Below are 13127 nucleotides of genomic sequence, written 5' to 3' on the forward strand. Positions count from 1 at the left end.
ATTTAAATGACTGTACTTATTGCAAGGTGAGACAAACATGGATTTAGCTGTGAGTGAATGTCTGCTGCTGCTGACACATGCTGTTGACATGCTCTTGTCACAACCATTCTAATTGATTGGATTATATTTCTCTTTATGCATTTATTTAGTCTTTCATGTATAAAAAAGTTAATATTAATTTTAGAGTACATATATGCATGTAGATTTAATTGCAGTGATCTCAAGAGAGATCACTTTTAAATGAGAAAAATGTGTAGCGTGTTTCTGGTCTTTTCTCAGGATCATGGTTATCTTTTCTAATTCTGTTTTTCCTTTACAATTATTCAGAGTGTTTGTTCAGCCTTGTAAGGGGAAAATGGTAAACAAATAAAAAATGTGTAAGGATGTAAAACTAAAAAAAAAAAAAAGGTTAATAATTCTATCCAAGCGTTGTTAAAGCTGAATTTATTTTTTTTAAGTATTTTTAAGTGAACAAGCCCATGGATAAATACTGATACAAGCAATGTGAAGCTTCAGCAATTATTTCCATTTCTTCCCAGGTACAAACACACTTGGAAAATCAGTCCAGATACCACATACAGCAGAGCCAGAGGCACCAGGTGAAGCAGTACCTGACCCTTGACACCAAGCTGTCCAGCCAGAGCCTGTCCCTGTCCCACTCTCACACGATCCAGCCGGTGGGAGTGAGCTCCATTCTCAGGAACGGACACATGCCTCCAGTGAGCAATATCGGCACTCCGGAGAGCCCTGTCACCAAGCTGCTGGCCCTTGGGGGAGAACACGAAAATGCGGTAGGGCAGGGCTGAGTCAGGGAAAGGGGAACTGGGCTTTGTCTATTTTTACTAAAATGTTACATGACACACCTTGGACTAGTAGTGGGAAAGAGATGATTTTCTTCACCTTCAAGGGGCCTGTGGTTACAGCTTTTGCTTTCTGTATCCTTTGGAATTTTGTGGGTTATTCCTTTGCATGCCTGTGAATAGCTTACTGCAGGGTTAAGCTTTTAGCCTGCTGCCAGATAAAATGTGCTGCTGCATCGTTTTAYGTATAAATCATATGTTGCTTGTTTTCTGAACGTGCACTTTGCCAAGCAAAACTTTTTTTCAGATGGRAATTGTTTCTGTCTAAAGGTATTAACCTAGCTCCACAAAAAGCCAGTTAAGTACTGATTACCTTCAAGGAATAGCGGAAAGAATCACTCATTCATTTTTCAGTTAGCTGGCATACTTTTGTATCAGTTATCTTGGGTAAATTGGCTAACCAAAGGATTTGCTAACTTTAGTGCCACCATCGATTTCAGTAGTGTGCAGCTATAATACAATGTCAGATTCTTAGCCAGTGTGAGATGTAGGTCATTATGGCCTTTAATACTTCGGTAGATTTCAAAAGAGACTSTTTATTATGTAAAAGGGGGATTCCTACAGAAATGAGAAATGGAGATGCTGTATCATGTCTAGGACTTCATTAGAACAGAAGAATCTTACAAATACACTGTGACTCACTTGAGCATTTGGATGTTATGTAGTGAAGCATGAGGGAGCTCATAAAGCTTCCTGAAGAGTTCATCTGGGGCCTCTCCATTCCTTCTGCATTGACAACTGACATTTTAAGGCAGGTTTATGGATTAGCTACTTTAAAATGCTATTTTAAATGGCCTTTGTGGATGCCCACCTCCATACTGGCAAAGAGCAGTGTACTGGAACTGTTCTCAGGCATTTTGGGTCTGATCAGGAACCTGCCCTTGTACCACCCTATGTCCTGATGGGCAAAACTGCTGCTTGTAAACCTCTCTGTAGACCTCTGAAGTGACCTTCACCTTCTTGGTGAAGACTGGGAGAGTGATAGTTGGCCCTGGCCAAGATCTGGAAACTTTTCAATGATTTGAATAATCTCAGAACCACAGGGGGATGAGTGGCACAGTGTAAATTCCTAATGTGGATGTGCCTTGTGGTTGAGATTAGGCTATAGTCATATTAGTAAATAATATAGAGCCAACACTGAGGTTGGTTCAGCAAACTACAGTCATTTTGTGTAATTGCCAGCATTTCTTGGTATCCTGGGCACAACTCCTGGAACAACATTTCCCTGGTTTTAGAGACGGAGAGGAATGCATGTATGAGCTGTGCTGGGCCACGTGGCCTAATAGTCTGTGTTGAAAGGTCCATTGTCTGTGTGATACTTTCATTGCATTGGACTATCTACACTTCTTTCAGCTCCCAAGAGCTGCAGATAGCAGAGTTAACGTGACATGCTCATCATGGGATCTCCCAATACTATTTTGTGAAAGTAGTCAGACCATAATTATCATTGACAACTCATGTTGTACTATGTCCAAATCTATATATATCTATAGGTCTTGTTTCATCCAAACTAATTAATGAGCTATCCCACCTGCTTCAACAATTTTTGGCTCAGGTTAGGTCAAAAGTGAAACCAGAAGGCTGTCTAGAACAGTATCCTGTGTACTGCTAAACATGACACAAAACTCTGCCTGCTGAACCTCGAGAGCAGCATGTAACACCAAACCTTGTGAGACTCMATCATTGCAGAGCCGCAGGATCCTTTCAGCCTTCCTGCACCAATGCAGCAATGCCCTGTGATATGACCCCTTCCATCAAGATGAGAGGTCACAGTTGCCTCTTAGCAATGTGCTCCTGTCATGGTGTTGCAATAAGGTCATGGGCTGGTGTTTAAGGAGAGAGATGTATCTTGCTAAACCACAACTGTTTTCACAAGAAGTAAAAAATGTGAATATTGTGTGGAACTGTTTGAATTTTCAGACAAAAACTTAAGAAATTCAGTTTTATTGCTGTAATAGATACCAAAAATGAATTCCTCTGTGTTTTCAAAATAACTTTTCCCCATTATTATTTGTACTGATCTGTCTTAAAATATTATTTTATCAGATGGAAGAGGTGATTGAAGACATAATCAATATGGAATCAAATTTTAATGATGAAGGGATAGGTTGTTCGGAAAGTCCCTTACTAATGCAAAGAGCTGTAAGTATTTTGTTGAATTTCATCTTGCTTTTTTATACTAGAAAACTTTGCGTGATTCAAACACATCACAGTTCAGAGACTAAGGAAGAGTATCAGTGGACTATACTCTTTTCAGTTTCTTGCCTTTTTGTCAATAAATATTACAGAAAAGGGCACCAGTATGGTGGACACAATTGTTTCAAATGGTCTGAACAGCATTTGGGGTTCTATCCCAGCAAAATATCTGGTACATAACCTATTGCATTACTAATTCCTGTGCAGTTCTAAAAATAATGAGAAAAAGTCCCTGGATCCTAGAAGGCCTTATAAAACCTTGCTTAGGGATCCTTCTTCCTTAACTCGAAAAAGTCAAAGCTTCCCAGTCTAATGGTTTCTGTGGTACAGTGGTTTCCTCAGTATCTTATGCTGAAGCAAGGGTGGGCTGCAGTTCTGGATTTTCATATGGGGAAGTTGCATTTAGTTGAATAATTTCAAGGACAAATAAGATAAATGTAACTTCTTCATGGGAATTAATGTAACAAACATCAATTTCATAATGTCTTTCTGCAAAGAAATGTCAGAGGACTAACAAAGGCTGTTTATGTTTCCATATATGTTACACATTTGAAGAGGAAGGATGGAGTTTTCTGGACACAGCAACACATAGAGCATTATTATTTATGAAATTTATACCTTTCAATAACTGCAATGCACTTCACAGAAGGATGTACTGTCCTGTCTACCCTAACTTATGTTGGGAATTGTTTATCTTCAGGGCTTTAAAATGCACATTAATAAAGGGAAACTTCACTCTGTTGAAGGCAGAAGGATTTTCACAGGCTTTAACAATCTACCAAGTTCATATCAGAATACAGTCAGGTGCTTGCTCTTAATGGCCCTCTGGAGGAGCACATTTTTTCTGACTTACAGAACTTCTCTAGCTACAAAAGCACCTTAGAAGACAAGATCTCTACTGTTCTTTGTTGCCCACTATACATACCAGTATTGCAACTAACATTTCCATAAACACCTGGCATTTGCATGCCAACTAGAGAACCAATGCAGCTAGACTGAGTTACACATATCTCAGTACAGAGCAGAGAAAAGGGATGGTCCCCAGGGAGTGAATTAATATTTTGGCTCAAATTAGTGAAAGACAGGGGAGGATTCTTTCAAGTATGATACTATGGGATGGTGATGAAAGGCATGAATTCTGGGTTTTGGGTTGAAGTCATACTCCCTCAATACCTTTTAAAACTGGATCATGTTAATCTATGCTAATTCCAGATTCATTAGCCTTTATCTTCAGCCWTGAAGGACATTTGTCTCTAAAATTTATTGAATATTTACTCTTGATGAGCAAGGAAGTATGCAATGTCTTTTAGGCCTTGCTGATATGGTACTTGCAAAGGTTARGGACTCCTGAAGTTATTCTGGGGCAAGCAATAGTATTTGGATTTTCACGTGTGCTGAGGAAATCAGCAGACTGTTAGGTAAACCAGGGAGTAGCATGCATTTCCAAATCTCTCTGCTCAAATAGTATGGCAACAAGACAYGCAAACTGCATCAGTGTGAGGAAATTGAGCAGTGTGCCTGCTTCTTCTCTCTTCTTTTTTAACACAGTGTATCAAAAAATATGAAAAAGAAATAGGCATATGGGGGTGATTTGGGGCATTTAGCTCATGCCATTTGGTTTTATACCATCTTCCAGGCAACATCCTAAATCCTCCAGCAACATTTTGGTCATAAGCTGTGCCATAAGGAAAGATAGAGAGGTAGATAGAAAATAAATGTTTAATACCCAGGTTTTCCTTAAACATGAGACATAATGAAATTTCTTCGCATGACCTAAAAAAATGTATATATTACAAGAGTTTTGGCCTAGGAGACATGAYCAGGAATAAGAAAACATCTGATTTCCCTGAGAAAATGTGCTGGGTTTGTGCTGTACTTCAGCCAAGTCTCATAATAGCTCTGATGTACTTTCTGCACAAGGTGCCTGCTGTGGTGCTGACATGAACACCCATAGAGCAGATGAGATTACAGGTGAGACTGAGCTGCCTCTGTATCTGTCTGATTTGGCATTGGCTTTATCTTTAAAATTCTCCAGTTTAATGCCTAAGTATTTTTAGGATTTCTTCTTAGACTTTCCGTACTTGAGATTTTCTTGATTTTGCAAACTGTGCAGAGCAGTTGCTGCAATTCTGAAATTGATAGTCTTGGTTTTCAGAATGTGGAATAAGACTCAGGTGTTTTTTCAGCAAAATCTTTTCTTGAAAAATACAAATTCATGAAGCCATGTTTTTTTCTCGTTGTTCTCAGGGGATAGTGGCTGAGCAATCTTCCCACTTTTTGCAGTGCTACCTGTTGTGTGTTGCAGTGAATTAGTGTTTGCTTTAGTTAAATGCACCCATGTACCATTTTAATGGCACATTAAATGAAGACATTGAATTCTGTGAGACCACTCATGTGATTAATTGCTCAAAGGCTCATTGTCTGACCCTGAATTACTGAATTATAGTTATGTATTAGTARAATCAGAGAAGTGAAAATAAGAGCATTCCTCCATCTCTCATTAAAATAATTACAGCTTCTGGAGAGTGGATTATCTGGTTTTTATTGTGTTTGGATCCAAATTTATAATTTCATGAAACTGTCTGGTTTTGGGTGGTCACTTAGGAATTGCTCAGAGTAGGAAATTTTCTGGCTGGGTTTCTATTGCTCTTCACCATACCCTAAAGGCAGAAACCTACTTTTTATAACAATTTTCACAAGTTCAGCTAAAATATAAGTATARATCCTCTTTATATTCAAGAGGTCTTGATTCTTCTGAAAGTATTTGTAAACCAAATTATAACTTTGTTCATAAAGCATAGCTGAAATAAAATCATAACTATTCTGATGAATTATCATTAAGTGACAACTGTTCAATGTGGAGAAGGTAAAATTTAATAAAAAAGACCCTTGAAAGTGACACTAATTTAAAGTAATTCCTTTTACTTTAAAATATATTTACTTTAAAATATAAAGTAATTTCCTTTTAATAATTTAGTTTTATKAAAATTTTATTAACTGACAGCAATGTATTTATTTATTTATTATAAGAAAACATTTTCTTTACATATGGTGTTAGGAGCAACAGGTTTGTTYCTGAGCATATAGAAATCCTTAAAAAAAAAAAATTAAAAATCATATATAAATGAGTTTTAGAAGTGAACTACTGTCATGTAGGTCAGGTATTGTGACAGACATTTGAAAGTAAATAATTTTCATTTTTATTCAGAAGTTCATTCTTATTCAAAATCCTTACAGTCTATTTGACATTTTTTAGTGAATTTAAATTCTATTAATACTTCCAAAGGTTCAGAATGCAGGACATGTAGATGTTTAGGTCTATTAATATAAAGATTACTTTACACCATCATTAAAAGTTTAGGGCAGGTAGTAAAAAGCTGTGCTCTAAATTGATTCTAATATCTGAAAAAGAGAAATTTAAGAAACGTATTAAAGAAGATATGGAGAGTATTAGCCACAGTGAAGAGAGATAGGAAAGAGCAGTTAAAAAATAGGATCTCTGCACTTTTTAGGGTGTGATTTAACAGCGTGTGATCTTGTGAACCCCTTCTTTCTACTAAATGTTTTGTTTTGATAGTGTACATATACAGCCCTGGGACTCACCAGTAAACCCAGGAAATCTAGCAATCACAATGGACATCTGTGTGAAAAMAACTGGCAATTTACCCGCACTTTCATTCAGAAATAAATGTTGTAGTCCAGATAATCTGTACAACTGGGATAATGTTCTCTACTTGACATGCAGTCCACTAAAACTTATATCAAAAGCATGACTGGCTTGGAATGAGAATGAAGTGAGAGGAAATTAGTGTTCTGCAATGGCATTGGCCTACTCTTGCACAGAGCTGGGTGGGACCAGCAAGAAAAATAATTTAATGTTGTGATCATTTTCAAGGATTCTAAGTTGTCTTTTTTTTTTTTTTTCTGGTGCTCAAGAGCACACAAGATTTAAGCACAATTATTGAAGAAGCCTGGGAAGAGAGACACTGTACCAGTTAGATGGCTGGCAGTGAGAAAGTAGCAGAGCAGTGCTTCAGGCAGAGCACTACCATGAAATTGGATTTCAAAAAAATCACCAGCTGCTGATAGGTTGAATCAGTTCAGCTCCATGTTACTGGAGCAGCCAATAATGAATGACTAAATATAATGCAGCATTTCCTTTCCAAGATTACTTGGAAGAAAATTGAAAGCTTGTTCATGGAAAACCTTCTCATTGAATTTTTTTTTCCTGATCCAGTACCAAATAAAGCCAAGAAAAAGATGTTTYCATGCAGATGTAGGAAGAAACACCTTACTGTAGGGTGGTGAGACACTGGAATAGGTTGCCCAGGGAGGTTTTGAATGCCCCAGCCCCAGCAATGTTCAAGGCCAGACTGATTAAAGCCTTGAACAACCTGKTCTAGTGGGAGGTGACCCTGYCTGTGGCAGGGATGGTTGGGACTAGATGATCTTTAAGGTCATACCAGCCCCTCAAGATTCCATGATACTATGGTTTATTTGTAATATTTAAGAAATGCTTTCTTTAAGTGTCTCTTTGAATGGGTTTGCCAGCGGGAATGCTGGGAAAAGAAGAATGAAACCATTAACAGAGAAGGGGAGCAAAAGCACAGTGCAAGCTGGGAGTCAGGGGCTGTGCCAGCTGTGAACAGCAGAACAGCTGTGAACAGCAGAAAGGTGGCACAGAGGGGACCACAATGTTCTGCAAAGATGATGCCTTGCTATGGGTCACGTCTTGAGGGATCTTATGAGGCTTCTCTGCTTTACTAAGACTGGGAGCTACTGTCTATTTCCAATCTGCTTGGGAGTCAGGTCAGTGGGGTTGCTTCATTTCTGCCACTCTTGCAGGAAAACAGCTTGTGGAGAAAATCCTCAGTTGCTGCAGCGCTTACTTGTATTTGCTTTGTTCCTTTGGCATTTGAAAAAACACCTTGCATTGTGYAAAAGGTAGGTCAGGACAGGACAGATAGATATTTTCCTTCTTTAATTTTTATGATTCTATTAACTACAACTGGTGTAAAGTTCTGATTAAATCTGTTAACTCTGCATTTGATTTTATGGAGACTCTATTTATTAGTAAAAGCRTAGTTCACTCTGTCTGCAAAATCTCACTGCTATTACAAGGTCTTCGAGGTCACAGTTTCTCATCATGACATTAATAATTTGTATTTGTATTAATTATTTGTTAAATATTGATGGTGACCATCGGGATGGATTGCAAAATCTGCTGTCTGTCCCATTCTCCAAAATCATACAGAAGGAAGAAATTCAAGTAGGCATGGTTCAAAGTATTTTATTCAATAATTGCTGTGATTATTCAATCATGAAGTAAACCCGGCTTWCCATTAGAGGTGCATATAGCATTGCTGATCTAGGCAGCCCCCTGCTGCATAATCATGAGTATTTTTTATTTAGTGAATACTCATGTAATTTGGCAACACTTTTAAGTTGATAAAATCTGCTAAAGTTCAAATCCATTTCAGAGAAAGGGCCAGAGTGAACATTAACAACCTCATTTGCTTAGGTTGGCTAACTTGAAAAGGCTGCATAACATCAATGAAAATGCTTTGTCAATCACATTCTACACTAGATTAGTCTTAAAGTCCAAGAAAGAATCAAAGTTCACCTAAGTATATAAACTTCTGTCTAGCACTCTCTGGTATCATTTACAAGTTTAACGAGAAAGAAAAATGAAGGAGAAGAAACAGTCTGTAGCTTTTGAGGAAATAATAGACTCCTCAAAAATAAAACTGGTGAGCAAATATTTTCCTTGTCTTTCTTCCATACTATAAAAGTRTTAGGTAGAAAATTGTGTCTTTCAGTTGCTTCAGCTGCAAAAAACTAACTATGAAAAGCACAAATGCAGAACTCCTCAGGCCTGTTTCCTGCAGCTGGAAGTATCTTTTGTTATCACTGCCACTGCTGTTTTGAATGTCATACAAATGTCAGATGAAGGTTTGCTTCTGGTATTTCACACAATTTAGTAGTTTGAGGTGGAAATGGGGAGTATAAGGCTCTCTTGCCTGCACAATTAACCTCGTGCTGTAGAAAAGGTCTTCATAGAATAGAGCATGCATTACTTTGGGTCAGTGGAAGAACTGTGGTCTACTATTACATAGCTGCAGCATTCAAAACCTGTGCAAAATGACCAAAAAGTGCAGGTCTGTCTCTAGCTCTCTAACAGACCAATGTCTATTAATCCTTCTCTGTTTTGACTCTAGAACTCTCTGGCTAAAGGGAGCCAAAAGACTCAGTCTTCATGCTGTAGTAAATTTAGTAAACTGTAATGACATTGTACGTGCTGTTTTAAACTGTAGTAAATTTTCCATAACTCTGAAATTAAGGGAAAATTTATCTTTTCCTCTTTGGTGCCCTCTTTCTRAAAGGTAAAAAGACAGAAATGGAAGTGTTATTCTAAAATACAGTTGTTTGTATGCAAATACTTTWAACAAACGTGATCTTTATCTCAGACCTTAACACTTGTTAAACAGAAGTGAGAGAAAGGGATAGTTAAAACAAGTTTCTAACCCTCCCAATATTCATTCCTTATTAATTCCAAGCCCCTGTGCAGCAGGATCTGMCAGCAAATTCTTGATACAAGAAGATTCTGTTGTATCCCAAAGCCTCTGCTGCATCTTGTGTTGCTGTCTGCATGCAGCAATGCATGACTTGGAGTSCTTAGGAGGTGACAGGTCATAAAGAAGATTGTATTCAGCTCTYTGGTGTCTGTAGCATACAGGTTATGATCCCTTCTGGAAATAAACTGCAAATTTATGTCAATGGCATTTGCCTAGGTTGACTAAAAGATTTGTGAGCTCAGAGGCAATGATAGTGGCCACTATTTTTTTCAGGTGTAGTCAAGCTTTTTACTGCAAAACAAAGCCAGCTTGTGGAAAATACAAAGATTTCTTGAAGTCCATTTTGAGAAATATACTGCTGAAAGTACAACTGATTTTCTTGGCTCTTCCTTCTCCATCAGCCTAGGCCTTCCATGACCTTTAGTATATCTGTAAARTAGTTTAAGAAATAGCTATTTACACCATATTTACTTTTATATTTATATATATTTATATTTACACTAGAAATAAGCGTTTGTGAATATATCTGAAATCGAACACTACAGAAAGGATTTTCAACCAAAATTAAATTCTGCATGGTACATCCATGTGGACACTAGAACATAAAAGCTTTGCTGGAATATGTTCAGAGACTTAGGTGTTAGATGAAATTAAAGAGGGCATAATATAAAACATATATAAAGTATATGACATAAATACTGGTAACAGAGATATTAGCATACACACACACACACACACACACACACACACACACACACACACACATATATGAGAAAATGCCCCATATTCTAATCCCAAAAAAATATATCTGCTTTTCACTTCTCCTCCAGCCTCAATTTTTTACTTTGTTTTTTGTTGCTGACATTTGGTAATTGTTTTTAGAGGAAGAATGTAAATGATTTGAAATAGGTACATACAGTATCCAGAAAACTGAAGTCAAGTAGAACCAAGAATTAGTATATTAGCTGGTGTTACTAGTAAAATAATAGTAAAATAGCTCACAGGTCTATCATTTATTTGGAATCTGGGTTTCAGAATCTGGGGTTTAGCGGGCAACACTCTCATGACTTGATTTGCAGCTGCAAGCTGGTTGATGACATTATCAGAGCATCACTTCACTTTTGGGCTTTGTCTGTTATGTTAATATTGTGACCAGAAAAGACAAGAATAGCTAAAAACACACAATTAAAATACGGTAATTGAAAGAACACAAACCTCTTGCAAATTGTTGATTCTCCAGAAAATTCCTTTGCTTGGTCATATTTGATCAGACATTTATCTAGACAATGAACTTCTACGTATATGAACAGGGCAGAAATGTACTATGACTAGAATATGAACAGAGTTCATTTTTCTCTGATGAATAATGAACCAGCTTGATGATCATTATTCGAAGATAAAAAATGAACCAGTTTTCATGCATAATATATAATATGTAATATAATATATCTGAGCATTAAGTCCCTGGTTGAAGATTGTGTAATTATGAACCATGTTAAAGATAAATATAGAAGGAGATACAATTTGTTCAGATGAAAACAAATCTGAGAAGTATAGAATTTTCTGCTAGTCTCTTTACATAATAAAAAGAGAAACTGAAAYTTTTTTTATTGTAACTGTTGAAGACCATATATACTAAAATATAAGTATTTYGTATTGCAATTACAAAAAGATCAGGAAAATCTAGCTGTAAATGGGAACTTCTAGATTCTAAAACCAGTCAACTATAACTTCTTTGGCATCTGATAGTGCAAACGCATCCTTACAAATAAAAAGGATAAACCAGCTTAYGTTCAACTTCCTTCAAGCAGCATAGCAATTGAAAAAGGAAGCTGAACCCTAGATTTTCAAGCACAAGTACTTGTATTGTCTGCAATAAATTTGAAAAGATGAAGAGACAGGGTTTATTAAAATACACATTGAAGGAACAAGTATTGCCCCAATTTTCCCTTGTCAAAACCTGCAAACATCCATTATACCAGGCATTGTTATTTAAAAAATGGATTTGTTAATTTGGACTAAGATATATTTATTGATCAACTCAGTATTTGTCCAGATTCAGTGCACATTTTGATGTTAATCTGTGAACTTGAAAGATTGAAAAAAGTTTTGTTTACCTGTCATGAATAAATTGTAAAGGTGTGACAAGCAAGAACCACATTGAAATAGATGGGTGCTAATATTTTTTTGTGACTAAGGAGAAGTCACTGTTCTTTGAAGGGATGTTATCAATTAAGTTTGTGAAAACATGATTTAAGTGGGATATATTTAGGGGTAAGAAATGATAAAGTATTGTACTAATCCTTCATTTTAGATGCAGTCCGAGCAAATACCAATTTTTACCAAGTGCCAAAAGAAATTTTCTCCTRCAGACACAGGAGACTTTCAGGTTAGGCAGCTACATAGTCTCTCTCTTTCTCTCTCTTCTTGTGACAGGTAAAGCCACACATGTTGTGGTTCCCTGTTAAGTTTGCCAAGCCTGCAGGTGCAGTACAGGCAAGCTGACCATGTGTGATAGGGTCAGCGATCCTCACAATGGCCTGTAATGCTCAACAGCTGCTGTGGAAGAATGCCATGGGCTGTTACTGCAGGAAACAGGCATGTAGGCACACTTGGTGGGTTGCATGTCTGCAGTTATTAACCCTGGAAAAGAGGATAGCAAAAGGAAGCTTCTGCTAGCAGGRCTGTTCCTGCAACTCGCTCCCCACTTGTCTCCTTTCATCAGCACTTTTGATCTGGCAGAATGAAGATGTCTTCATGGCAGTCTGGTCCTGACCTCTGTATTTTCTGGGGACATCTTGACCCTCCTTAGCACACACTTGGGCTTGTGAGTGTGGCTGAGAGGAAGTAAGTCCCTGGGAGAAATGGCAGCTGGATAACAGGGCAGTCTGTCCTGTTGTCTGTTTGCAGTTTCTCAAGGGAAAGCAGGCTAGGGAATGAATGGTCTTGGCCTGCCAGGAGAGTCTGGTACTTTTGTGAAAAGCTCTTGCTATCCTAGATTTAGCAATTTCAGACAACTGGAATATGTGAGGTGTCTGCTCTCACAATATATGTACCCTCCATACATCCTTCAGAATTAATCTTTTCAGACTGTCTGCATATCCAAGGTTTGCAGTTTACAGTCTTCTTGTATGAATGCATATTTGTAAAATGCAGTATAGGTTATCTAGAAAGTAATCGAACAGAATTCCTTTCAGGCTAAGGAGCAAGATAAAGAGATTATAAAGATTTTTTATTTTTTTAAAATAAAAGATATTAATGAAGTGCACCAATAACCAATCCTCAATCTCAGTTTACTTAATATTTTCATTAGTGATCTTGTATACATTTATACTGAGGAAATTTACTGAGGTAGCAAAAATAAAAAGTATTGCCAACATAAAGAAGGATGAGGATATCATAGAGAAAGAATTATATGACTGTGATGACAGAATAGTCTAAATGGAAGGAATGTAATAGTACTGAATGGAAGGTCATTCATTTAAATACTAATAAC

At 37.2% G+C, this 13127-nt stretch overlaps 1 protein-coding gene across 1 annotated transcript in view; it reads left to right on the forward strand.

Annotated features, from left to right (window-relative positions):
- The first annotated feature begins 544 nt into the window (after nucleotides 1-544).
- TFEC (transcription factor EC) overlaps nucleotides 545-13127 on the forward strand; it is a 37012-nt gene continuing 24429 nt past the window's right edge. Inside the window, exons 1-2 of the mRNA XM_057390489.1 lie at nucleotides 545-791; nucleotides 2907-3002. Coding sequence (XP_057246472.1) covers nucleotides 711-791; nucleotides 2907-3002 — 177 coding nt within the window. The 5' untranslated portion in view covers nucleotides 545-710. The remainder of the gene's footprint in view (nucleotides 792-2906; nucleotides 3003-13127) is intronic.

The sequence above is a fragment of the Malurus melanocephalus genome, unplaced genomic scaffold, assembly GCF_030028575.1.
Source record: "Malurus melanocephalus ecotype Western Australia unplaced genomic scaffold, MMel_1.1 scaffold_27, whole genome shotgun sequence".
Taxonomy (NCBI): domain Eukaryota; kingdom Metazoa; phylum Chordata; class Aves; order Passeriformes; family Maluridae; genus Malurus; species Malurus melanocephalus.